Source organism: Gnatocerus cornutus, chromosome 1, assembly GCF_029298725.1.
Source record: "Gnatocerus cornutus isolate USDA-ARS CGAHR chromosome 1, icGnaCorn1.1, whole genome shotgun sequence".
Lineage (NCBI taxonomy): Eukaryota > Metazoa > Arthropoda > Insecta > Coleoptera > Tenebrionidae > Gnatocerus > Gnatocerus cornutus.
The window spans coordinates 31,150,096-31,171,419 of record NC_142233.1 but is presented as its reverse complement, the minus strand read 5'-3'; the positions used below and the strand labels follow the sequence as shown (position 1 = coordinate 31,171,419).

The 21,324-nt window shown below is 39.8% G+C and overlaps 1 protein-coding gene across 4 annotated transcripts in view; it reads right to left on the bottom strand.

The window, feature by feature from the left end:
• LOC148181583 (uncharacterized) overlaps nucleotides 1-21,324 on the bottom strand; it is a 108,419-nt gene that overhangs the window by 7,767 nt on the left and 79,328 nt on the right. For all 4 annotated transcript variants that reach the window (XM_088050072.1, XM_088050069.1, XM_088050070.1 and 1 more), the window contains exons 4-8: nucleotides 9,570-9,722; nucleotides 5,729-5,859; nucleotides 5,073-5,191; nucleotides 4,719-5,007; nucleotides 4,156-4,329 (exon numbers count right to left, since the gene is read on the bottom strand). In XM_088050072.1, coding sequence (XP_087906198.1) covers nucleotides 4,156-4,329; nucleotides 4,719-5,007; nucleotides 5,073-5,191; nucleotides 5,729-5,859; nucleotides 9,570-9,722 — 866 coding nt within the window. The remainder of the gene's footprint in view (nucleotides 1-4,155; nucleotides 4,330-4,718; nucleotides 5,008-5,072; nucleotides 5,192-5,728; nucleotides 5,860-9,569; nucleotides 9,723-21,324) is intronic.

Here is a 21,324-nt window from a genome sequence, read left to right as displayed (position 1 = left end):
CGGCGAACGAGTTTTCTTTCAAGTTCTGCTATTGATCTTTGCGTTTTTCGCTTGAAAAAGTGCGCCTCCTTTTAAAGTCCCCGATTCCGCGGATTTTTTCGAGCGGCGCCAGCCCTCGGGTCCCAAAGGGGTGAACAGAGCCGGAATGACCGGGGTTGAGGTCAGAGGGCACTGGGTTCTCACAGCATCCCCTCATCTCTCCGTTGGTTAATCCAACAGGTAAAAACCTCATCGTGAGACAATGGTTTCGGGTACCATCAACTTGAATTATTTACGAGGTGTCGAATAAGAAGCGAAGTTAATTTCGTGGGCGTTTTCGACGCGTCGTGTTTCCCAGTGAAACGAACTTTGTCAATTTTAATCGTATTAATTCGTACGGCAGCATTCTGCTAATTGGAGGGCTTAAAACCTGCCGGAATTCCAGCGTGGAAATTAATTCATTTTTCGCGAGGCAACTTTGCGGCGAGAGGCTCGCTTTCCAATTAGTTTACTATGGTTAAAATTTCAAGTGATTAATTACAGGTCAAAGTAATTACTAACTTGTAAAAAAGTTGGAGTAAAAACGTTCTTTCGCTACGACAGCTTGTTATATTTATTTTATGTCCGAAGTTTTACGTCCTTTTCAGATGTTGGGTCGTGTTTCGCTTTTGACTTGGCGAAGGCAGCGCAAACTTCTCTAATTATTGGGACTAGTCGTAGGGCGAAAGCGAATGCCACGGTAATTGTCCGCATTGTTAACATCGTTGGGGCAGGAAACAAATTTCGATTATTGCCGACTGAGTCGATCAAATCGACGTAATTCGTACACGTCGGGGTGCGAGAACACCAATGCCGTGTAATTAGTTACAACTAACGCACTGCTCTAATCGAGTCTCTTTTTTCCACAACTGAATCCTGCTGAGACAAATTCTCTCCGATTTTCCACATCGAAAATGAAAAAACACTCACATCAATATTGCGGAGCTCTCGAGTTACTAAAATTTCTGTTTAAAATTTTATAGATATGCAACATCTATCTAAACACAAATAAATAAAAACGCGCTTTATGTCGAAGTGTGAAATTTCATCGTAAAATAAAATTTTCGCTCTAACCGAGCTTACGATCTTTTTCACCCATTGCTGGATATTATTTACAACTGCATAATTTTGATTTTACGGCGTGAGTCTCACGGGTTTACGAGGTTGTGTGCATTTTTTTATCCGGCTCAGTTGGACCAGAATATTAGTGCTCGAAACCATACAGGGTGGACCCGAATAAAGTGCAAATATTTCTACCCCAATACATACAAGACATAATGGTCAAATTTTGGGTCACGAAACGTTGGGAATAAAAACGCTAATAAAGTGGCAAAAAATGTCTTTATGGGAGTTTCCGTCAGAGAAACACGCATTTTACAGTACTGCATTGTTCAAATTTGGATTATTTTGGGTTAGATTTTTTTATTCTATGTCTGTTTTTTTTAAAAGTGTTGTGATGAACTTAAAGTTTTAAAAAGTGTTTTATTTATGGGTGAAACTGAGTTGGATTGTTAAATGGAAGGCATTTGATCAATTTTCGTAACAACTACAGGTAACTTTTTAATTATTTCGTTTCTAGTAATTAATATTTCGGTTTTATCTACAAAGCGGTTGGGAAAAAGTCGCCTTACCACCTTACAAACCAATCGGTATAAGGCCCTTTTGAAGGTCCAATTTATTTCAAATTAATTTTTCGTAATAGATAATTTTTGAAAACCAGATTCTAAGTAAAAGTTAAACAAGCATGATAAGAGCGAGTGTAAACGGTTTTTAGAAATCTTTAGAAAACAGTTGTTGAATTCTGTGCCATAAGCGTCGAATAACGGATAATTTGAAGGGGTTTTGCCCTATTCGAATTTCGATTATGTTTTTGCAGAATTATTTGGGGTGTCTGATATTATGGTTAAAAACTTTGCACGTTATTCGGGTTTACCCTCTATTTACATGCTGACTTTGGTTTAATTCCACTCACATTGACAAAAGACGATTTATCTATTTTTGCAACAAGGTGCAAAATGGTGAAATTTTACGTCCTAGACGAACGTCATAACATTAATTTCGCACGAGTAGGAAACAACATTTTTTCTACAATCGCAGCAAAATGCAAATCTTGAAAATAAATACTTCAAGTACAGTGGAACCTCGATTATCCGGAGTAATGGAGGGCAAGGGTCGCATGGATAAATGAAAACCACGGTTAATTGATTTTTTTTTAACGAATTACATACTACATTAGTGTTCCGGGTGTTCCGCGGATTGCTGAACATAGGGAAATAACATGCGAATTTGAATTTTATTTTTTTCTTGCTTTTCAGAACCTTTAAATTAAATTTAGTTAATCGCGGATTGTACTGAAAAGAATTCTTATTGTGAGAACCGTTTAGAATTCAATGTTTTTACGCATTAGTAAAACAATTGAATTTAAAAATGTACAATTTCAAATTTCCCGCTCGAAAAGTTGTGTGACGGCGGATGAAGATCTGTCACTGTGTAACATTGTGTTAAGCCTAAACTACGAATACTAGTACAAGTTTTAGCAACTAACTAGCATTTTTACTTCAAATATGTCTTTCCAAAGCGATTTTATGGTGTGTTTACTGAGAATTCATTTTCCGAAACCTTAAAGGGCCATAACTTAGTTATGTACAGTTTTCGTACGTAGATTTTGAGCCCGGACTTGGAATCTGCGTAAAATAAGCTCAAATAACGCAAGTTTTCCCTAAAAATAAGCGAGTTATCGACCACAGAAGTTTGACATAGTTTTAATGTTTTTCAAAGATATCAAGTTTTTGACTTTCGGAAAATATAATAACGCATTCTTATCTAAAAAATTGCTAGAAAAATGATAGCAAAAACCTTTTCTGTTCATGTGTTGTAGTTTTTAAGACAATAAACACCGATATCTCAAACTTTTAATAATTTAGCTCTCTGGCGACTATTCAAAAATTTAAAGGGTTATACCTCAATTATTATTTGTTGACGTTTGTTAAAAATTTGCCCGGTTTGAACTCAGCGTAAAATTCTACGTTAAATGAGCCCTAATAACTCAAGTTTTCTCTAAAAATAAGCGAGATGTTGAACTTCTAAATTTTGAAGGGGAAATTTGAAATTTTGCGTTTTTGATTCGATTTTTTTGTTAATGCCGCAATAACGTTAGATTCCAAAATCTTGAATTAAGAACTTTTTAAAGTACAATTCACATTTAATCGAACTTTATTTAAAGGCTCTGAAAAGCAGGAAAAAATAAAATTCAAATCCTCGTGTTGTTTCCCTATGGTCAGCAATTCGCGGAACACCTAAAATATTTATCTATGTAGATGTCATGTTACCAAGTTTTTAGGAGCTAAAGTACCAGGTTTTTGTTTTTTATAGTTTGACACTGTTTCGTATGTCAGTTCAAATATTTCCTAAATTTAGGATGTTTTAAAAATTCAAATTTTTCTGTTCACTGAAGTTCAGGAGATCATCAACTGCTTCCATTGCTTGACTAGACTCATTTTTTTTCTAGCGTCAAAAAGTTCATTGTCGCTTTCATCGTTCGTGGGCACGGTCAATCGCGAACCTGGTTAATCGAGGTTCTACTGTATAAATTTTTGACAATTATTTAAAAACTGACATTGCTTGCAAAATGTCAAATTTATGTAGCGATGATAGAAAAAAAAAGTTTTTGTTTAGTTACTTACTAATCGTCAATAAAAAACGTTGCTAATTAAATGATTCTTCAATCTGAAATTCTATTGGCTAAAATGTGGGTGGAGTGAAACCAGAGTAAGAAAAATCTGAGTGTAGCTGCCAACAGGAAGTTTTGTGTTCCAATCGTAATTCTACGCCCACACCTCCGAGATCCCTGACTAAGAATCAGCAACAATGGAATCTAGGTACGAACTGTGTGGTTTCGACCCGGAATGGGGTCCCTATTTCATTTATATTCATAAAGCAAACCACTGTCGGAACTAATTGGCAGTATAATTTGCCTCATGCGAAGAGTAATTATTGAATTCGTTTGTGGAATGGCAGAGAGCTTCCGTACAAAAGCTCGTTCGTATTGAAGCTTTCAATGCGTGGAACTGATCATTATATCTTTAATTACTTGCATTTCATTCTAATTCTGCGACACGGCGAGTGCAGTGTACTTACCGTCGACGTCCACACTCTCTGTACTTTGACTGGTGTTTTGTTAATGGGTTTTGTGGTTGGCTTTGTTGTCGGTTTACTGGCGGATTGGGATTGTCTCTGGGTTTGTTCCATTATTTGATGTATTAGATCCAGTTGCTGTTTGGTTAACCCATCGTTGTTGCCGCCACTTCCGCTCTAGAACAAAGAGTGATAGCTAATTATAGAAGTGCAAGCGGTCTGTGTATACAGGGTGCCACACGTTAAAACAATGACAAAGTGCTCAGACCCTGTATACCATAAATTCAAAAATAAACCTCCTTATTACGTTGTCGATATTTTTAATATTTAAAATGTCAAGGAGAGTAATACGTTTCGTACGCCCGAACATTATTACTGGGATTAGACCACAATTCCGGCTACTGACATTATTTTCTAAAGCATTACAAATTGCAACTTTCAAGTGAGATTTAGACGCAGGTGTATTTTTCTTCGGAAACGTTAACTTGTCTGGACGGCGGATTTACATCTTCGTGATGAATTAACCGCTTAGTCTGACTTATTCTGGTCACTTTCGTTATCGTTACCTTTGCCGGCTCCGTAGCCAGTAGCTGTTGCAGCTGACTTTTCCCATTGCTGGTTGACGTCGGAGGCGGCGCGTATTGTATACAACTTGACCCGTGTGGCGACGCCGCATCTCCCGACGCCGCTCCTTGAGCCGGCGACATCGTCGTCGTGGTGGTGTTGACCGTCGCCGAGCTGTGATGGTTTTCTGTGTGTCGCCGCAGAGATCTAGCATCACAGTAACTTTTGCCACATCCTTCAGCTTTGCACTCGTAAGGTTTCTTGTTGCGATGGGTCAACATGTGACCGTTCCTGTGGATGAAAGGGTCATGGGTGATGGGAAGGATGAGAATTTTCTACCATGAAGAGTCACTTACAGGTGGTCCTGTCGCTTGAACGCTTTCCCGCACATGGTACAGACGTACTTCCGTTCGTCGCTGTGGGTGAGTTTGTGTTTGGCCAAGGCGGAGGCGTTTCCAAACACTTTGGCACATACCTGGAATGCTTGTTATGTATTTGTTGAACGCAATTAAAGTGGTAATAATAAGCCTCTCATCTTCTCTCACTCAAACTATCGCAGTGTAATTACGCGCTCCCAGCCGTCAGGTCAAACAATCCCCCCAAGTTGGCAAAAACATTAACTCAGTCCAACTCCCCCGAAGCCTTAATAAGGCTGCATCTATGCAGCCAATTCCATTTACAGCGTTGTCCGACCAGCTGCCGTGATGAAATGTTATATTACACATTCTCCGAGTTTCGTAGAGCATGTGATTCGCGTTTAATATATTAAAGGGCACTTCAAATATGACAGCGACGCACCAACCCCGCTCGATCTTTTATTACGTTCATAATAAAGACAATAAAAACAAGATGAGAGGAAAAAAGCAAATGTAATTTTAGCAGTTCAAAGAATGAGTAAACAAAGCGTTGTTTTTGTTTCGCTTTCATTACTTCCAAACGAAAATTCTGTCTGTGAAGACGAAGCCGCTTATTAAAAATATAGGAATGCTCAATTTAACACTTTGTCGCTCACCTGGCACTGCTGGGGGCCTTGGCGGTTGGGGGACGCCGCCTTCGGACGAGCTCTCTTCACGGTGAGCTTCACCACTTCTGAAGAATTGTTGTTGTTGTTTGCGGGCTTTTTATCCTCCGTCGTCGTTGTAACTGAAAGAAAACATCCGTGAATGTTAGCAAGAATGTTTTCAATTTAAGATTCGCAGAAATATTGCATCGGTGATAATGGTGGATGCGCCGGGCACGTCGCATTTACATCCAATTTATTTTTTCCGGGGCTTTTTACAATACAAGCTTTGAACTTTTTACATTTCATTTTTATTTCCACTAGAAATTTTTGACCCAATTTGCCCTCCTCGCTCATGACAAAGCAAACGCAACATAACTTCCCCGAAAACAATGAAATATTCATTAGACGAACACAACAATTTGTCTGATTCAGCGTAATTTTCCAACTTGTGTATTGCATTAGAACTTTTGCGAGAACACAATTCGCGGCGACTCCATCCTGCGGCGTTCGTTCAAATTCAAAAAGTTGTTATATTTTTCATAGGAGCAGCGTAAAAATACAGTTTGCAATTCAAATCTCTTTGATTCCCACTTTGGCGAATCGCACAAAGAGAAAAAAAAATCAAAATCCGACCTCTGAACGTACGCCGGAATCGGATAATTAAGTTGTGCGGATAAATCATCCGAGGGAAAGAAAATTCGAGGGTGTATCGATAGGGCACATTGCATATGGATGAGTTGCTCGCAATATGTGCTTTATTTTGTGAATAATGTTCGACGAAAAAACGGCTATAAATATTGTTAGGAGCAGACCGACAGTATAAATCAATATCTCGCCTTGTTGTCATGAGTTTTAGTTCCCGCGAGTAATGCACCGAATAATAAATTTATACATCGGAAGCATTGTTTTTAGGCGAGTTATCGGAACAGAAACGTAAATAACAAAAAGAAAAAAAGGGAGGAGGAGAAAAACCGACAACAGTTACGCTTGCCTTGGCACGAATTCATTATATAATTAAAATTCGCTTCGAGATGAACGCACGATTGAAAAATTCGATTCGCTTTTAAATTAGACGCTCAGACTTGGAGCGATATTTATCAAAAACAATTCCAGCATTTGGATGTTATTGCTCATGTTGTAGTTTGATCAATGGAAAATATTTTCCGCCTCGTAAAATGGAATAGCAACGGTTCCGGTTAAGTGTCCATATTTCACAAACGAACAATTTCTTTAAATGCGGCTCTAGCTTTACGGGATTAGGGTAAAGAATAGGTACTCAGTGTTATAACCGGAATAACGGAAAAGGAAAAATTTTGGCTTCAATTGTGGACATAATCTGACTGAAAATTGAATGTTCCTCATTGAGCGGTATTAATTCCCGGTATCGAAAAGTCGTAAAAACTAATCCATTCACTAAACCGCTAGCATAAATTATGAATTAAAATCGGATTTCCATGGGTTAAACCTCTCGAAAGCTCTTTTAGTGCATCACGCGACCATAAAAGCGCATAAAATTTTAAAATTAAAAGGTCAGCATCATTCTCATTCCCGGAAAGCAACCCGGAAACACGAAAAAACTGCCAGACAATGGAATCCCGTTTTCGTTCCGCTGACACTCTGCAATTGCAACATTACAAACACTCGACGCCATACAAATTTTTGTGCGAGTTGGAACAACGATCATTCAACATATCTGACCGGAAATGACCGCCTGGATCCGGCGGCCGTGAAACCTATTTTAAATTGCACATTTAAGGGTGAAATGTTTAGTTGAATGACTTCAACTCTGCTGTTGGTGCAATTAGACCAGCCACTATTCGGATTTATTGGCGTTCTCTTCCATTTCGATTGGTGGTTATGTTTTATCGCTTCTGTTATTGTTATGCCATGATCCGTTATACAATTTTTGGGGGGTTTGGGGAAAGAATGTAATTGGAGTTTCTGTGTGTGCCCAATCGGGATTGGAATGGCCGGTTAATATTTCAAAGTTATCGTTTTTATTGCAAATGGAATCGATTTTAAACTGGAATATTCAGTGATTATTAGTTTCGGTGGCCTCGTATATTGTCCGAAAATTTTCCAGTTTTTAAGCACAGTGGTCCTTAATGAAGCAAGCAACTCGTCATTAATCACGTCGTTTATCCCCGTTCCTGTTAAGGTAAAAGCGCCCTCGTTAATTATCGATTTTCGTTGGTAAAAATCCGACGTACGTCTCTCACTCAGCAGGTTGTTGTGATAAGAGGTAGTATAAAAATTGAGTTATGAGATGAAGTCTTCTGTTGACAATTCCCAGTGGAAATAACTTGTTTGCGCTAACTCCAGCACTCCATTACTCGTCGCGATAGAAACGACGTGTGTCAATATCAATAAATGGCGGATCCCGCATACGTCGACGTCTAACTAAATTAGACTAGAAATTCATCTTGTTAAAAACCCAAACGAATCAAAACACACCGCAACCGGTTGCGGCTTTTATTTCATCCCGGCGCATTCACCATATTTCAATTTGTATTGACGGTGTTATGTCGAAGAATCACGGAAGGGGCGGTGATGAATAACGATTCTTCAGTAATTTAGACACTTGGATGAGAGGCACGTGAAGTGGTTGTCGTGGCAACGGGCTTCGTGAAGAACTATGCCGGATTCGGTAATCGGTAAATGGAGGAAAGAGGTGGGAGAACCGAAAACGAAACATACAAATAAAAAGAAATTTTGAATTGGAATTGACACTTCCACACCCCAGTTTTTATTTTCTGACAGCTGGCCTTCGTACCATTTTCACTCATTTTGCTCGTGTTTGCTTTTACCACCAACGCACCCAAAGTGAATATCAACATTTTATCTAAATTCCAGTCATGATTAGCCCTAAGCGTCAAGTTTAATCTTCTCTTTCCTCTTTGTTGCAATTTTCCGAAAAAAGCGGTCTAAAATTCCACCGCCCACATCTCTCTTGTTCAAGAATTAGGTCATCCTCTACCAACAACTGTTGTCCATTAACTCTCGGTTGATTTAACGTATCCGAAATAAAAAGATTAATATCGCTTGTACTAAACAAATACAGCAAAAATAACACGCAGCGTTCATGTTTTCATTGAAAACATCCACGATTTCGACTAAAAACTTGGAAGCGCGTCATTATTCCAGTCAGGAAGTGACATGGCTGGTGTTTTATTTCCGTCGGCCAGCGTCATTAGTGTTTGAGCTGAGTCGAATGTGAAATCTCGGACTGATTCAATTGGTTTCCTGAAAGGAGCGAACGTCTGATTCGGGAAATTGTTTCGAGCCGACAAAAAAATTACCAGTGGTTGCTTCTTTAACGCGTCTCAAATAAAATCTTATATTCATGGCGGAAGAGGGCGGAATTGTGAAGGGATGGTAAATCGAAGGCGAAAGGGTGGTTCTCTTTAACGATGGTGACTGGGAGCTACTATGAATTCTTATTAGCTTTCGGAGAAATAAATATTGATCTGGGAACTTAAGGGTTGATTAGAGGCAAAAATCAGGTTTTTGAATTTTGTGTACCAAGCGTGATCAGAGCACTCTATCTCGCGAGTGTGAGCAAACAACATACCGCCCCAATTATCTCTCATCTCACATTGTTTGCGTCGTGATCCCCGATTTAAATTCTCATTAGCTCTATCGGTGTATGTCTACAAAACATTATATCACTCGTCATTATCTCCCTTAGAATTGCTACCGCGTCAGCGAATCAAAAAGTGTTTTTTCCAATTGCGTTGATTCTTCCGGCCCGATTTAATTACACCACAGCTCTTGTTCGTTAATGAGAAATGTCGGTCACGAGTCCATTGTTTGCTTTTATATTAATGGAGCGATGCAGAAAGTGACTAACCTGCATCGGCGTCCGCTGGGACCCCCAGACTGTTGGAGTTGTCGTTGATAAAGGCCTCAGCTGAATTCGTGAAGGTCTGCGGGGACAGAGTCAGGTCCGGGCCACTCGACGAGTCGAACAGGTCGAAGGTGGCTGTAACGGCTTCGTTCCCACCTGAAATGAACCATTTCCGTGGAGATTTTGCTCAAAAAGAGACGCTTTGAATGGGGCTTCAGGGCTATTTGCGAGGAGACATCTGCATCCTCTTTCGTTTCCCATGGGAGCATATTTATTTTATTTAGTTACGCACAAAAAGTTCCACTTCGGAATTGAACTCTGGCAAAAACTACAAACTCTAGTGAGGAGGTCATTTTGGACCAAATATCACAAGCGTTATGCTCACAAAATTTTGTAATATACATTGTATGGCACTTTTAAATGAATACAAAATAACTTGTTTAAACAAATTTTTTTTGAATAACACCGTTTTACTTAAGGCGGAAATAGATTTGCATGAGTTTCTGTCGAACAGTGTTCTTACTAGTGTATAGTAACCTCAGTTGACATATACCTAGTAAACATTTTATGGCTTAAGTCAAACCACCCATAGAAATAAAACTGGGTGTTGTAAACTGCAGCCGACAAAGTTCTAGGTAGAGAGTTGACCGATGGTTGAATAGGCCCGCATTCATTTCGTGCTCATTTATGGTCTCCAATCGCAAGGATTAGTACTGCCCGGCCCTCTCATAATGTGGCCATAAAATTTACTAGGTATATGTCAACTGAGTTTACTATAACTACCGCTGCAAGTTGACTCTAAAGAACTTGCGGAAGTTTTCGCGCGATCTATTTTCTTTCTTGTGTATACAAGCATTTTTAATCTTGCGCGAGTTCTGGTAACTTTTTTAAATTAGATGTCTGTGAGAAATTGCAAAAGCCAAAACGCACCGGATTTTCTCGCGAGACATTTGCAGTATTTATTGCAAACAGTAACACGTAAGCAAGAACTTGCGTGAGAACTCTCGTGAGTTTTTCTCAAGTCTATTCAAGGCATTTAAAAGAAAAATCCAAGGTGACGGAAAGTCCACAAAAAGTTGCGGTCCACCAAAATCCGAGGGCCAACTCAGTTACTATTATACTAAATTTTGGGCTCTCGTTTTGATGAAGTATACCAAAAGTTCTGTACTTTAGATCGTTATTTGTGTCTTTTCAATTTGAGCTGCGTGCTGTTTAATTTCTATTTAATGCACGCGCTTATGACGTGTTGTCAATGGAACTGCGCTATTTCGGATAGAGATGGGCAGTTGAGAGTCCTCGCTAAAATAAACAAATCTCGACTTTGAAACCGAAAGCAAAAAAGTGCGATTTAACATTTTATGATAACATGAATGATGCACGTTTATAATTACACAACATAATGTTTGTACGCAGTGTTTATAAACAAAAATATTGTTTACGATAGCGGGGATTAATTAAACAACAAAACCGTACTGTGAATTTTTTAAAACCGAAAAATACAAATTTCAACGCATTTTTCGGAAATAAATACAAAGTATTTGCTTTGGGCGTGTTTAGGTTTTTTGGGCTCTTATTTTGGTAAAAAGTGGTTGTTTTGGTAAAACGTAAACGCAAAGCAAAATTGGCGAATTTTTGTTATTCCAGAACTCGAATTAGTATTATTGCTACTTTCATTTCTTTGGATGGGACGACGGCACTTGTCCTCTAAAAATAAAATTCCCTTCTCCCTTTGTTCCCTGCGGATATTTTTTAGTTGGAAAGCGGCAAACAATGATGCTTTCACAAAAACCATCCGTGATATGGCGGCTATGTAAGTATGGAAGAATGGGTAAGAAAGGCGTTTCTGAAAGAAAGAAATCCACAAGCAAATCGATTTCCAGTTCCATTATGACCGGTAAGAAACGCAATTTCGTGATATTAGAAAAACACCGTTCAACTGCTGAATTATAGTGATATCTTTGAACCAATTCCCAAAGCTGCATGCGGAAAACCAATGTGTAATAATAAGGTCATTTCGACCTTCATAAAAATTCTTGCGGTTTTTCGACGTGTGAGTTACGTCCAACCCTCTGTATTTATTGGGGCGTAAAATTTCATTACACACTTCACATAAACACCCGAGTTTTATAGAAAGCAATAAAATATGAGATCATAAATTAAATTTTAGAACTAGAATCGGCAACTCCGCACCTGCACTCTGTGCGTAAAAGGACGATTTTTTCATTCCCTCTAATAAACAAACTTAAATTATGTGAAGAATTTCAATTTCCATGTTTTTCTGAAGTATTCTAAAATCCAAGATGGAAATTGTTGCTCGAGGCATTTTCATTATCAAATACCACCCAGCCGCAATCGTGTAGGCACCTAAGTCGCGTCCCAGCTGATTTGGACAAGTTCGTCGGCGCGTGTGAACGTCTTATTCTACCGAGATAACTTTTTTTAACATAAATTTTAAAAGTGCGCTGAAAAGACGTGCTCAACTGAGAAAGCAAAAGTTCACCTTATTATCTATCCTGCTTCCGTTCTCTTACTTCCACTCCATTCCCACGTATCCTCAGATGCCTCTATTCAATATTTTCCTTTGTATTTTCAGGCCAGGCACGTATTCTTTAAAAGTACATTCGCGATTGTTGATTTAACACTTTTGCTTCAACTTGGAGCTTTTTTAACTTGGTTTCCTCTTGAGTAAATATTTTTTAAATCCCAAGGTGTATTGTTTTAAAATTCGCATAACGTGCTGCAGATACACGGTGACCCACAAAAACCAAACCATTTCGTATTCAGGCGATGATACGAGACGTTATTCCATCAAAAACTGACGAGATTGAGTGCTCAAACACGTTCGAGCGAATCGGATTTATATACAGGGTTGTACCAAACTTTGTTATATTATTCGTAAATACCAAATTGGAAACAATAAAATACTGTTGAAAAATGGCGGATGCGCTGGGTTATTTGTTTAACTCTCTGCTACATTCTGTAAAAATAACCTCATCGTTCCAAGAGCTTCCTCTTTGTTGATTTTAAACAAACAATTTGGAAATGAGATCATTCCAACGAAATGTTGTAAACAAGCAGAATTAACCATGTCCTAATATTTGTGAGAAATGCTGGATGCGCCAACTTCATTTATCCAATTTTCTATATTGCATTTTGCGACAAAGAGGATTTCTCTGCTTCCAGAAGCTTAAGCTTTATTAATTTTAAATAGCAGACTCGACAAATATGCTGAGGTAAAAAACGGAATTAGAAATACTCAAAATGGTCGATGCGCCACCAGTGTTATTTCAGCAAACATCACAGTCGAATATTTGATTATCCAAACAAACGTGGGTTTTCCGCGGAAAGTGCGAGCTCTCGAACTTATGAAGATAATAAGACTTATAGCATTCATAATTTTCTTTATACGCCTCCTTCTGAGTAAGTTTTCTCATTTGACCGCACGTTCCCTCCAGCTGCGTCTAATCAGATAGGTCGATTTGCAAGTCTAAAGAAACTGCAACTTGGGGTAGTTTAATAAATGTCGCTCGAGTTATTTGTGGAGTTTTTTATTGAAACTTACTACCCTTGCGTAATTATCATATTCTACCTTCACCCGATCCACGTGTGGTTATCGAACTCGAGTGTTAAAATCAACAGATCGACTTACATACGCGGCGAAATGTAAATATCCGAACTTAATACTCCACGTAACTCCCTCGGGAGCTTTCCACGACAATTTCTGTAATTTTCATTAACATAAGATCCATATATGGAGTATCCACTTCCGTTCGTCGATTTCAATTTTTGATGCTCGAATTTTACCGGATATTTTACGGTTTGAGAGTAATAAAATTATAATTGAAGAGCTAAACAATCAAAGCTGACCCTAATAAAATTTAAATTGAAAGCGCAGCCCTCGTTTGATAACGCCGGATTCTATTATTAGGCGTACTTTACATATGGCTCGCTCCGATAAATCACTGAAACTGTCCGGATTTTTCGATCCGGCTCAAAGGACCCGAAAATTGGAGGTGAAAACGAAGGATACTATGATTAAGCTCATGTAACATGGGTTTCGTCGTTATGGAGATAAAAGCTCTGTCCAATTAAACGTTCAAAGACTTGACTCGTAATCTTCAAAGCTCGTAAACACAAACGGAGCTTTTTCAGTTGGGCCTGAAAGTGTTCTGAAAAGCGGAGGAGTCCAAAGACGTTCGCATTAGTGGTTGCCTGCGCTACGAAGAAGTGAATTGCCTGCTTGAATAACGAATAAAATTAATATTGATCGGTTGTAGAGTGCTACCGAGAACTGTCATGGGTCTTATGCCGTTTCTTTAATAAAAGTAGTTAAAGGAGGCCAAGATTTAGCTGTCTAGACTAGATAAGCGTCACAATGATAAATGATGGTCTAAGTAGTGGCAATTTGTCCAGCTGACGATGTTTCTACTGACGTATCCTGTAAAACCTTCCAACTCCCAACTGCAATAATTTACATTGTTTCTTACTTGTTTGCTTGTTTTATGCGAGTTCTCGAACTACTGTCATTACTATAAAATGCTACACAACTCCCGGGATGTTTCATAAAAGAACTCTTGTAAAAAGGGCATTACCATTGTGCTAATTTCGAACTAATTTCCGATTTGTTTATTGGGCTTAAAACGGACTGCTCCCAAAGCTTTTATGAGAAGAGAAAAAGAGCGGAATTCACCGTTCGCGAAATTAGAGAGAGCGCAAGGAGTTAAGGGACAAGCCGAGCCCAGTGGCGTGCGGAAAGAAAACTCGTAAAAGCGGAGCCAAAGCGTAGTAAAACTTTTTACTTAGTCTCTCCATTTGTCATAAATTTTACAACAACTTACATTTGTTTCTAGAAAATGGTAAAATGGTGGATGCGCCGGGTTAGTATTTCAGTTTTTTTTAAACCCAATTTATTTTCTTCCAGCGCTGCGAGATAATTTTCAGAGTGTATGATCGTCTTTAAACAGGCGAATGCCTATTTCCGCTCTCGTCGTTTTGTCTTAGAAACTAATAAAATTTGTCGCCATTAGCAAAGAGATAAAGCCGTCGAATGTTCCTCCACGATCGAATCTCGTTGCCGACGTAATATAAAATTTTAATAAACGGAATGATTTCGCCATTCAATTACTGCGTAAATAAGATTAGAGGAAATCGACGGATATACCGAGCGGAACCAACTATTCCGAGCCAATTTAATATCCATTTAAAGCATTCTGAGATCTCTCGTATTCGCGCCTCCCTTCCCGACCCAGTTTTAAGAATCGAGTTGTCACGCAATCATTTTCGGACCGTGCGAGCCGGATAAATGAAAAACCGCTTCAAAGTATACCGAATAACGGGTTATATTTGTTTTGGACGTAACGTGCGTCAAGAACGGACTTTTTAATTCCCCCTTATCTCCCCTCGGATCGGGTTTTTGTGAGATTCGCTTTTATGCTCGGCGAAAGTGGCGCAAGTTTAATTCAATTACGCCACGTATTGTAGCTTAATGACACCCTCTAAGAGGTGATTCTGGCGCAGTCGGAGGGATGCGAGGGCGGCACGTTTGTCACGATTTTTGTCGGGGGTGTCAAGAGGATTATTACATTTCGTTTTTCAGACAAAAAGTTTTTTAAAGTCTATTTCAATATCCTGTTTCATATTCACTGAAATATGGAGACATTAGGGAAACTTGGTAGATTAACTCAAAGGCGGCTATATCAAAGTTGTCATTTCCCATAAATGGAGAAGTTATTTTATGATGGATTACAATCCTATAACTTGAATAAGCAAATAAATCTTTGATGGAGTTTCACCTCCGGTAATGAAATTCGCACAAGTTTTAACCCGAAGAAAAAGAAAAATATACCGAAAATCAACACAATTCATCGCCAAGGGGGAGATATGAAAATGCAAATATGGTTTCCACCTCAATTATTTCCCGGCTTTGGAAAAAGCTAACCGAATAAAAGGAAGGATCGGAAAGTCAAATCCTGCAGTGAGCCGTAAATTACCCCTAATGCATTTTTCGGTGCGGAGAGAGAAAGGAATTAAAATATTCAGGCAATTATTTAGGACGTTTCCGCGACTGATTGTGATTTGTGGAATCGATAATGGAGTTTGGGTGTATTGGACTCGCGATATTTTATTCGAATTTCGAAAAACTCCTGATTATTGTCCAACACATAAACGGGTGGATTTATGGATTTAGGTTTGTCATTGTGATGGTTAAAATGGCCACGTTTGCATAAAATTATTGGCGAATTCAGATCTAAAATAAATAACGAAGAAAAATATCTTCCCTTTTTCTGCGCCCCAATAAAAAGTGAGCCAAACACAACCCATTATACTCTAAAATAAACTTAGCCCTTGGAAATTTTTCTGCGGCAGACGTACTCAATCGATAATCGGTAAAGTTTTGCATGCCAAAGCAAAAGTTTCGGCAGTAAGTAAAATTATCGAATGCTGCGAAGTCCTCATTACAGATTCCTGGAGGGCTTTAGCAAAGTTTATAGAAGCGTTCGGCAAGAAGTAGCTCAACTCGAGGGATGGAATGGGTCAATTTACAATCTAAAACTGTAACGTTCTTTACTCCGTCCTCTTTCATTACTCCGCCATTTTTAACCGGAATTCTCTGCACACATGCAACTAGTTCTCCGCCTTCGCTCTTTCAACTCGAGCACTGCATAATATTCAACTTTAACTCGACACTGCGCTAGTTTCATCCTCGTACGATCAAATTATAACATCATCGCGGACTTGCCAAATAGGAATTTTCAATAAACGGGGCTTGGAGGCGGTCGCAATCTCCATAGAGAAACGATCAAGCCAAATGGTGTGATTTTCGAGCCGTTCAAAAGTGTGTACTTTCAGTTTTTTTTATCGTAAAAGGATTAGAGGTAGTGAGTAGAAATTGGCGTCCTCGGTCAGGCATGGAAATCAAAATTTACTCTCGAGGATAAAAATCCATTCGGCGATTTTTCGTGAGGTGCTTAAACATTCCGACAGGAATGCTAGAGACATGTCTTGATGTATGGAAGCAATTTCGACCGGACACGAACAACTATGATGGAGTGGTCTCCAGGGCCGTTTCTTGCACGTCTTGCTGCAGCTCCCTTTCACATTCATACCAACTGCAACCGCATAACTTCCCGAAAACACAACTAACCAGTTACGAGCACTACGTGCCTATTGCTCTTCTATATTTATTATTATTCATGGCTGAACCGGCGCGGTTTTTCTTTCACGACTGTTCCGCTCGATTTAATAGCGCAATTAACAAAGTTTCCAGGATAAAGCTTTTTGCATGCTTTACATTCCCGCAGAAGTGCATGTGGAGGCACGTAAGCAATTCCAAACAACGCGCGAGAGGAGATGCGCTGCATTTTTGATTTTCTTAATCAACCCGAACTTCTCGGTTTGAAGCACATAAATCATTTTTCCATCTACGTCTGTTATGTTTACCTCCAATCAACGGCCGCCTGTCTTTTCCTCCAAGCAGGTTTCTTCCCTAATTTCCGGCTCGGATTTGTCGTTCCGGGGCGTCCCCGGAGCCGGCGCTCCGGGATTATCGCTTGGCAAGATCGCGTCGTCGAAGCTTAGTGTGTAATGAAATCGTTGTCTCACCATCTGCATGTTGTAATTCGGATCATGATGTTTTCGGCTTTCGGATCTCATCATTGGACGGTTGTTTGTCTTGGTAAATGTTTTAGCCGTTCTGACCTATTTAGGGATGGGCAAAAACAAACTACAGCCGCCTCCAACACTCGAGTACTAATTAGCAGCAGGTGGTGTTCTCGTTCCATCTCTCGCATACTAATCTGGGTCCCATGAAAGTTTTCCAACTGGGAAAGTTGGTGATTTCGAATACGGCAATTTCCAAGTGCTAATGTGGAATGCACGGTTCTACAAGCATTCCTGGCTGGTTACGACACCTCCACCACGAGGGGTTATGGGAAATCGATGCCACGTTTTTAAGAAGCCGAGATTACCAACATGAAATTAATACATTTCGCCCCCGCGCTGATTATAATACACGCTGAATGATAAGCTTGCCAATTTCCGAAGTCGAGGCAACTTTTCACAAGTGCTCTCCTGAAAGGTTGCCTCACGTAATCAACTAACGAGAGACGGGTTCGGTGGTGGAAAACCCAATTAATAGCGTGCTCGTTAGCGGTACCAGGTCTTCAGCAACTGATGAATTTACTGACGCCCGTAAAATTTATTAGCGGGAACTAGCGCCGTTCAAAAGTGGACGCTGATGTTGGTTTTGACGTGAGATAAGCCGGTTTTACATTGAAACAATGAAATGTTTTATGGTGCAGTGGACGCTTTTTCGAGCCTTAGAGCAAAGTGCGACAGTCAACAACGGATGTCTTTTTCATTGTGGCTCGCACAAAAAGGGACGTGAGTCTAATTACATATTTGAAGTTGCAAGGGACTAGTTTGTGTTTACCGACAAACTGTTGCTTGGGCAAAGGCGGTTTATGGGATGGAAATAAAACAAGCCGACAAAAAAATAGGGCGGTAGGCAAATTGGTGGATGCGCCGGGTCATATCTTGGTGCTGGTCCGGCCCTGGCGACAATATATTTGTCAGAGCGAGAGACGGCGCGCAAAGAACAAAAGCGGTGACAGCGGGTATCCTGTACGACGTGTATTATTTCGTAACATGTCCTCTTTAAGCCATTGTCGTCGCGCAGACACAATAATGCAATCCTTCAGCTTCCCGACTCGGTCTAAAGGCGTCAATGGCGTTCGTGCATCGGACACGTTAAGGTGACGAGCTAACAATAGAGGCCGGGTAAATCTTGTCCAATTTGAGGAAATCGGAGGAATACACGAAGACGTCGCTTGGGGGCGTCGTTATCCGCATTGCGTAGCGCCTTCGGTCTAACAGTGGTTTCATTAGGTGACACTTGATGTCCGCTTTGGGTTAATTGCTTAAAGGTTGGTAATGTTGTTCGATACAACTTGTGCCATTACACGTCATCCTGAGGTTAAATTATTAAAGTTTCAGTTCTTTGTTTAGCGATTATAACGGGGCAACTTTTCCTTTTCAATTAAAGTTGCGAGATTTTCGCTGCATGCACCTCCAACATGGAGCAATCCCTTCTCAATTGACAAGTTCCTCAAGCGAAATTGCTTTCAGGTTGATGCGTGTTCGCGGCAACTTCACACGCAATTTAAGAGCTTGTATATTCGATATTTTTTCTGGAACGGTTGTGACAATGCCAGAGACATAAACACACTTGGCACGTACGCAACTCGAATACCAACGCTGAATTACAGCGAAACATATCGGAGAAGAGAACAAAAACGACCGTTTGAATCACTTCGCGCTTGTTTGACCTGTCACCGGTGGATTTTTTATTAAAAGACGTGATGATGTGGTAGCCTTGAGATCCGGTGTAAACAGTCCCTGAATGAATTTCGCAACCGTTTCTGATTTATAGACGGCAGACAAGAGTGAAATATTTCAGTCTTTTCAATTTCGTGCAGGTTGCATCCTGCTCCAGGGACCAAGAAATCATGCACACGATTTATGTATTGTTTATTTCAACGTTAATTCTGGCAACGTTTCAAACCGTGAGTGGATTTTTGAAAGTGAACGTGTAAAGACACTTCTTTTGTTGAAGTTTTCGCCGGGCCCGATAATATTCATCCCGGTCGGAGCGTTTTCTATTATTGCTACGAACCCTTTTCACCATAAATTATTCCTTTCAGGGTGTCTTTCATAAATTTTGTTTTTTGTGCTTGATTTGTCAGGTTTAATCGCTGATTTACTACGTGTTCTACTCTTCTAATTTCTTGAGCGAACGCGAACTGTTTTAAATTGCAAAGTTGACGTGATACCGGAACAGGGCTTGTTTAGGTTTTGTGCGTCGGAATAGAAGGAAAACTTGATGAACTTCTTATTACACTTTAAATAAATGTTGACGTGAAAATTTCTGGAATAAGCAGAGCGGAACCCGCCTCTGTCTAAATGAATGAAAGTCTTTGGGCGCTATTTTAAACTCGGAATGTAATCAGTCTTCAAAGTATAAAACACAAAAATGTCATTTTAATACAACGTCTAAAAATGGTGGATGCGCTGGGAAAATTGTTTTTTCTAATAAGTAATTACTATACCTCACAAGCTTTCAAGGCTGCTCGTTTTTTTGTTCCGCTGGCTTAAGTGCTTATCAAATTAACATAGGACATAAAGCGGCGAGTCCCGAGCCCCTCAATTTTTTATTCAAGCTTTATGATTGCTGCTTATGCATGTATGTGGGTCTATTACCCCGAGTGTTTCGCCCGGGGGCCCTGTAATAAAATTTCGGATTCTCGTATTTTTCTAACGAAGTCGCCTTTAAATGGATTCTTGTGCAAAGACGAGTCAAAGTTCAACACGAGTGGCTTTGTTTATTTGTCATTTTCTTCATGATGGCAACAAACGAGTTTTCATTTGTTCGCGGCAATTGCTTGTTTGTACAGATGCGAGGTGCTACAGATATGTTTCTTGAATGAAACGCGAATTGTGCTGTCGGCGGAATTTTTCCACCAGTATCAATAATGGTTGCATACTGGTTTTAAGGAGTTTGTTTTTCACCCTGTATATATAATTCACTCCGTGAGACCAAACACTCGGAGGGAATTACAAGGGACGCTCCAAATAATTGATCGCTGGTCGTATTTTTGGTTGCCGGAGCCCGAATTCGACAACTTAATAAACACTACAAAAGTTATCGGATTAAGCAAAGTAAACCGGAGACGAATTTCGGGGACCGAGCCGAAGACGTTGATCGAGTTACGGCGAAATATTCATGTCAACATTTATTCAAAGGGTGGTAAAAGTTAATTGGGTTCATTTTTAATTTTCCGGGGTTAGAGAGGTTAATTTCACTAGTCAACAAATTTTGGAGAAGCGGCGTCCTGATTCCGAATTTGTTAACTAGTGTTTTAATGGTATTTTTGGTGGATGCGCCGGTTACCAGTGTGAAGTGTAAAGTTTGGAGTGGAAATAATTCATGCGACTCGCCAGTGGTGACGTCTTTCGTGACAGTAATGGGTCAAGAATCCGGCTCTTCCGTTCCATAAATCATTAATTAAAACCTCCCAACATCCGCCTCCTCGGCACTTCCCTATCAATAATTCTCTTCTCTCGGAGATCCGGCTCGTCAGGTCCTAAGATTCACATGCAGATGTATGCGGTGCACAAATTCTGATTTACGTGCGCACACTGTAACCGTAGTGTAAACAGTGTTCTGTTATTTGCCGGATAACACAAACAGAGGAATGGAAGCCGTGATTTAGTGCAACCCAACTCGGAGTTATTTAATTTAGGCGGATGCATTAAAATGTGCAAAATATACCCCAGTGCAACGTATGTAGTCATAAATAAGTGGTAACTACTCTTTCGGCGTTACTTTTTACCTGAGTTCGTTCGGAGAAGTTAAATGAAGTTCTGGAGTTGAGCAAGATGTTGTTTTCGTGTTTATTTTGCTCGGTTCGAGGAGGTTGCATTCATATGCGACTTGTGATGTTTAAGTTTGAATGCTTACGTTCGGAGTGGAATTATTCAAATCGTGGGAGAGTTTAGGTAATCATAACTTCCAAAAAACTAGTTCTGCCGCCAACTAGTATGCAAATCCGCAACATCACGGCACCGGGCGAATGAGATTTAACTTTATTTATTCAGTATAATGAACATGCTGTCTGATCTACGTTAAAATACATAGTTGTTTCTATTAACGCAAATGGAGTGACTGTGCAAATAGTGATAATGGGTGGGCTGATTGTGT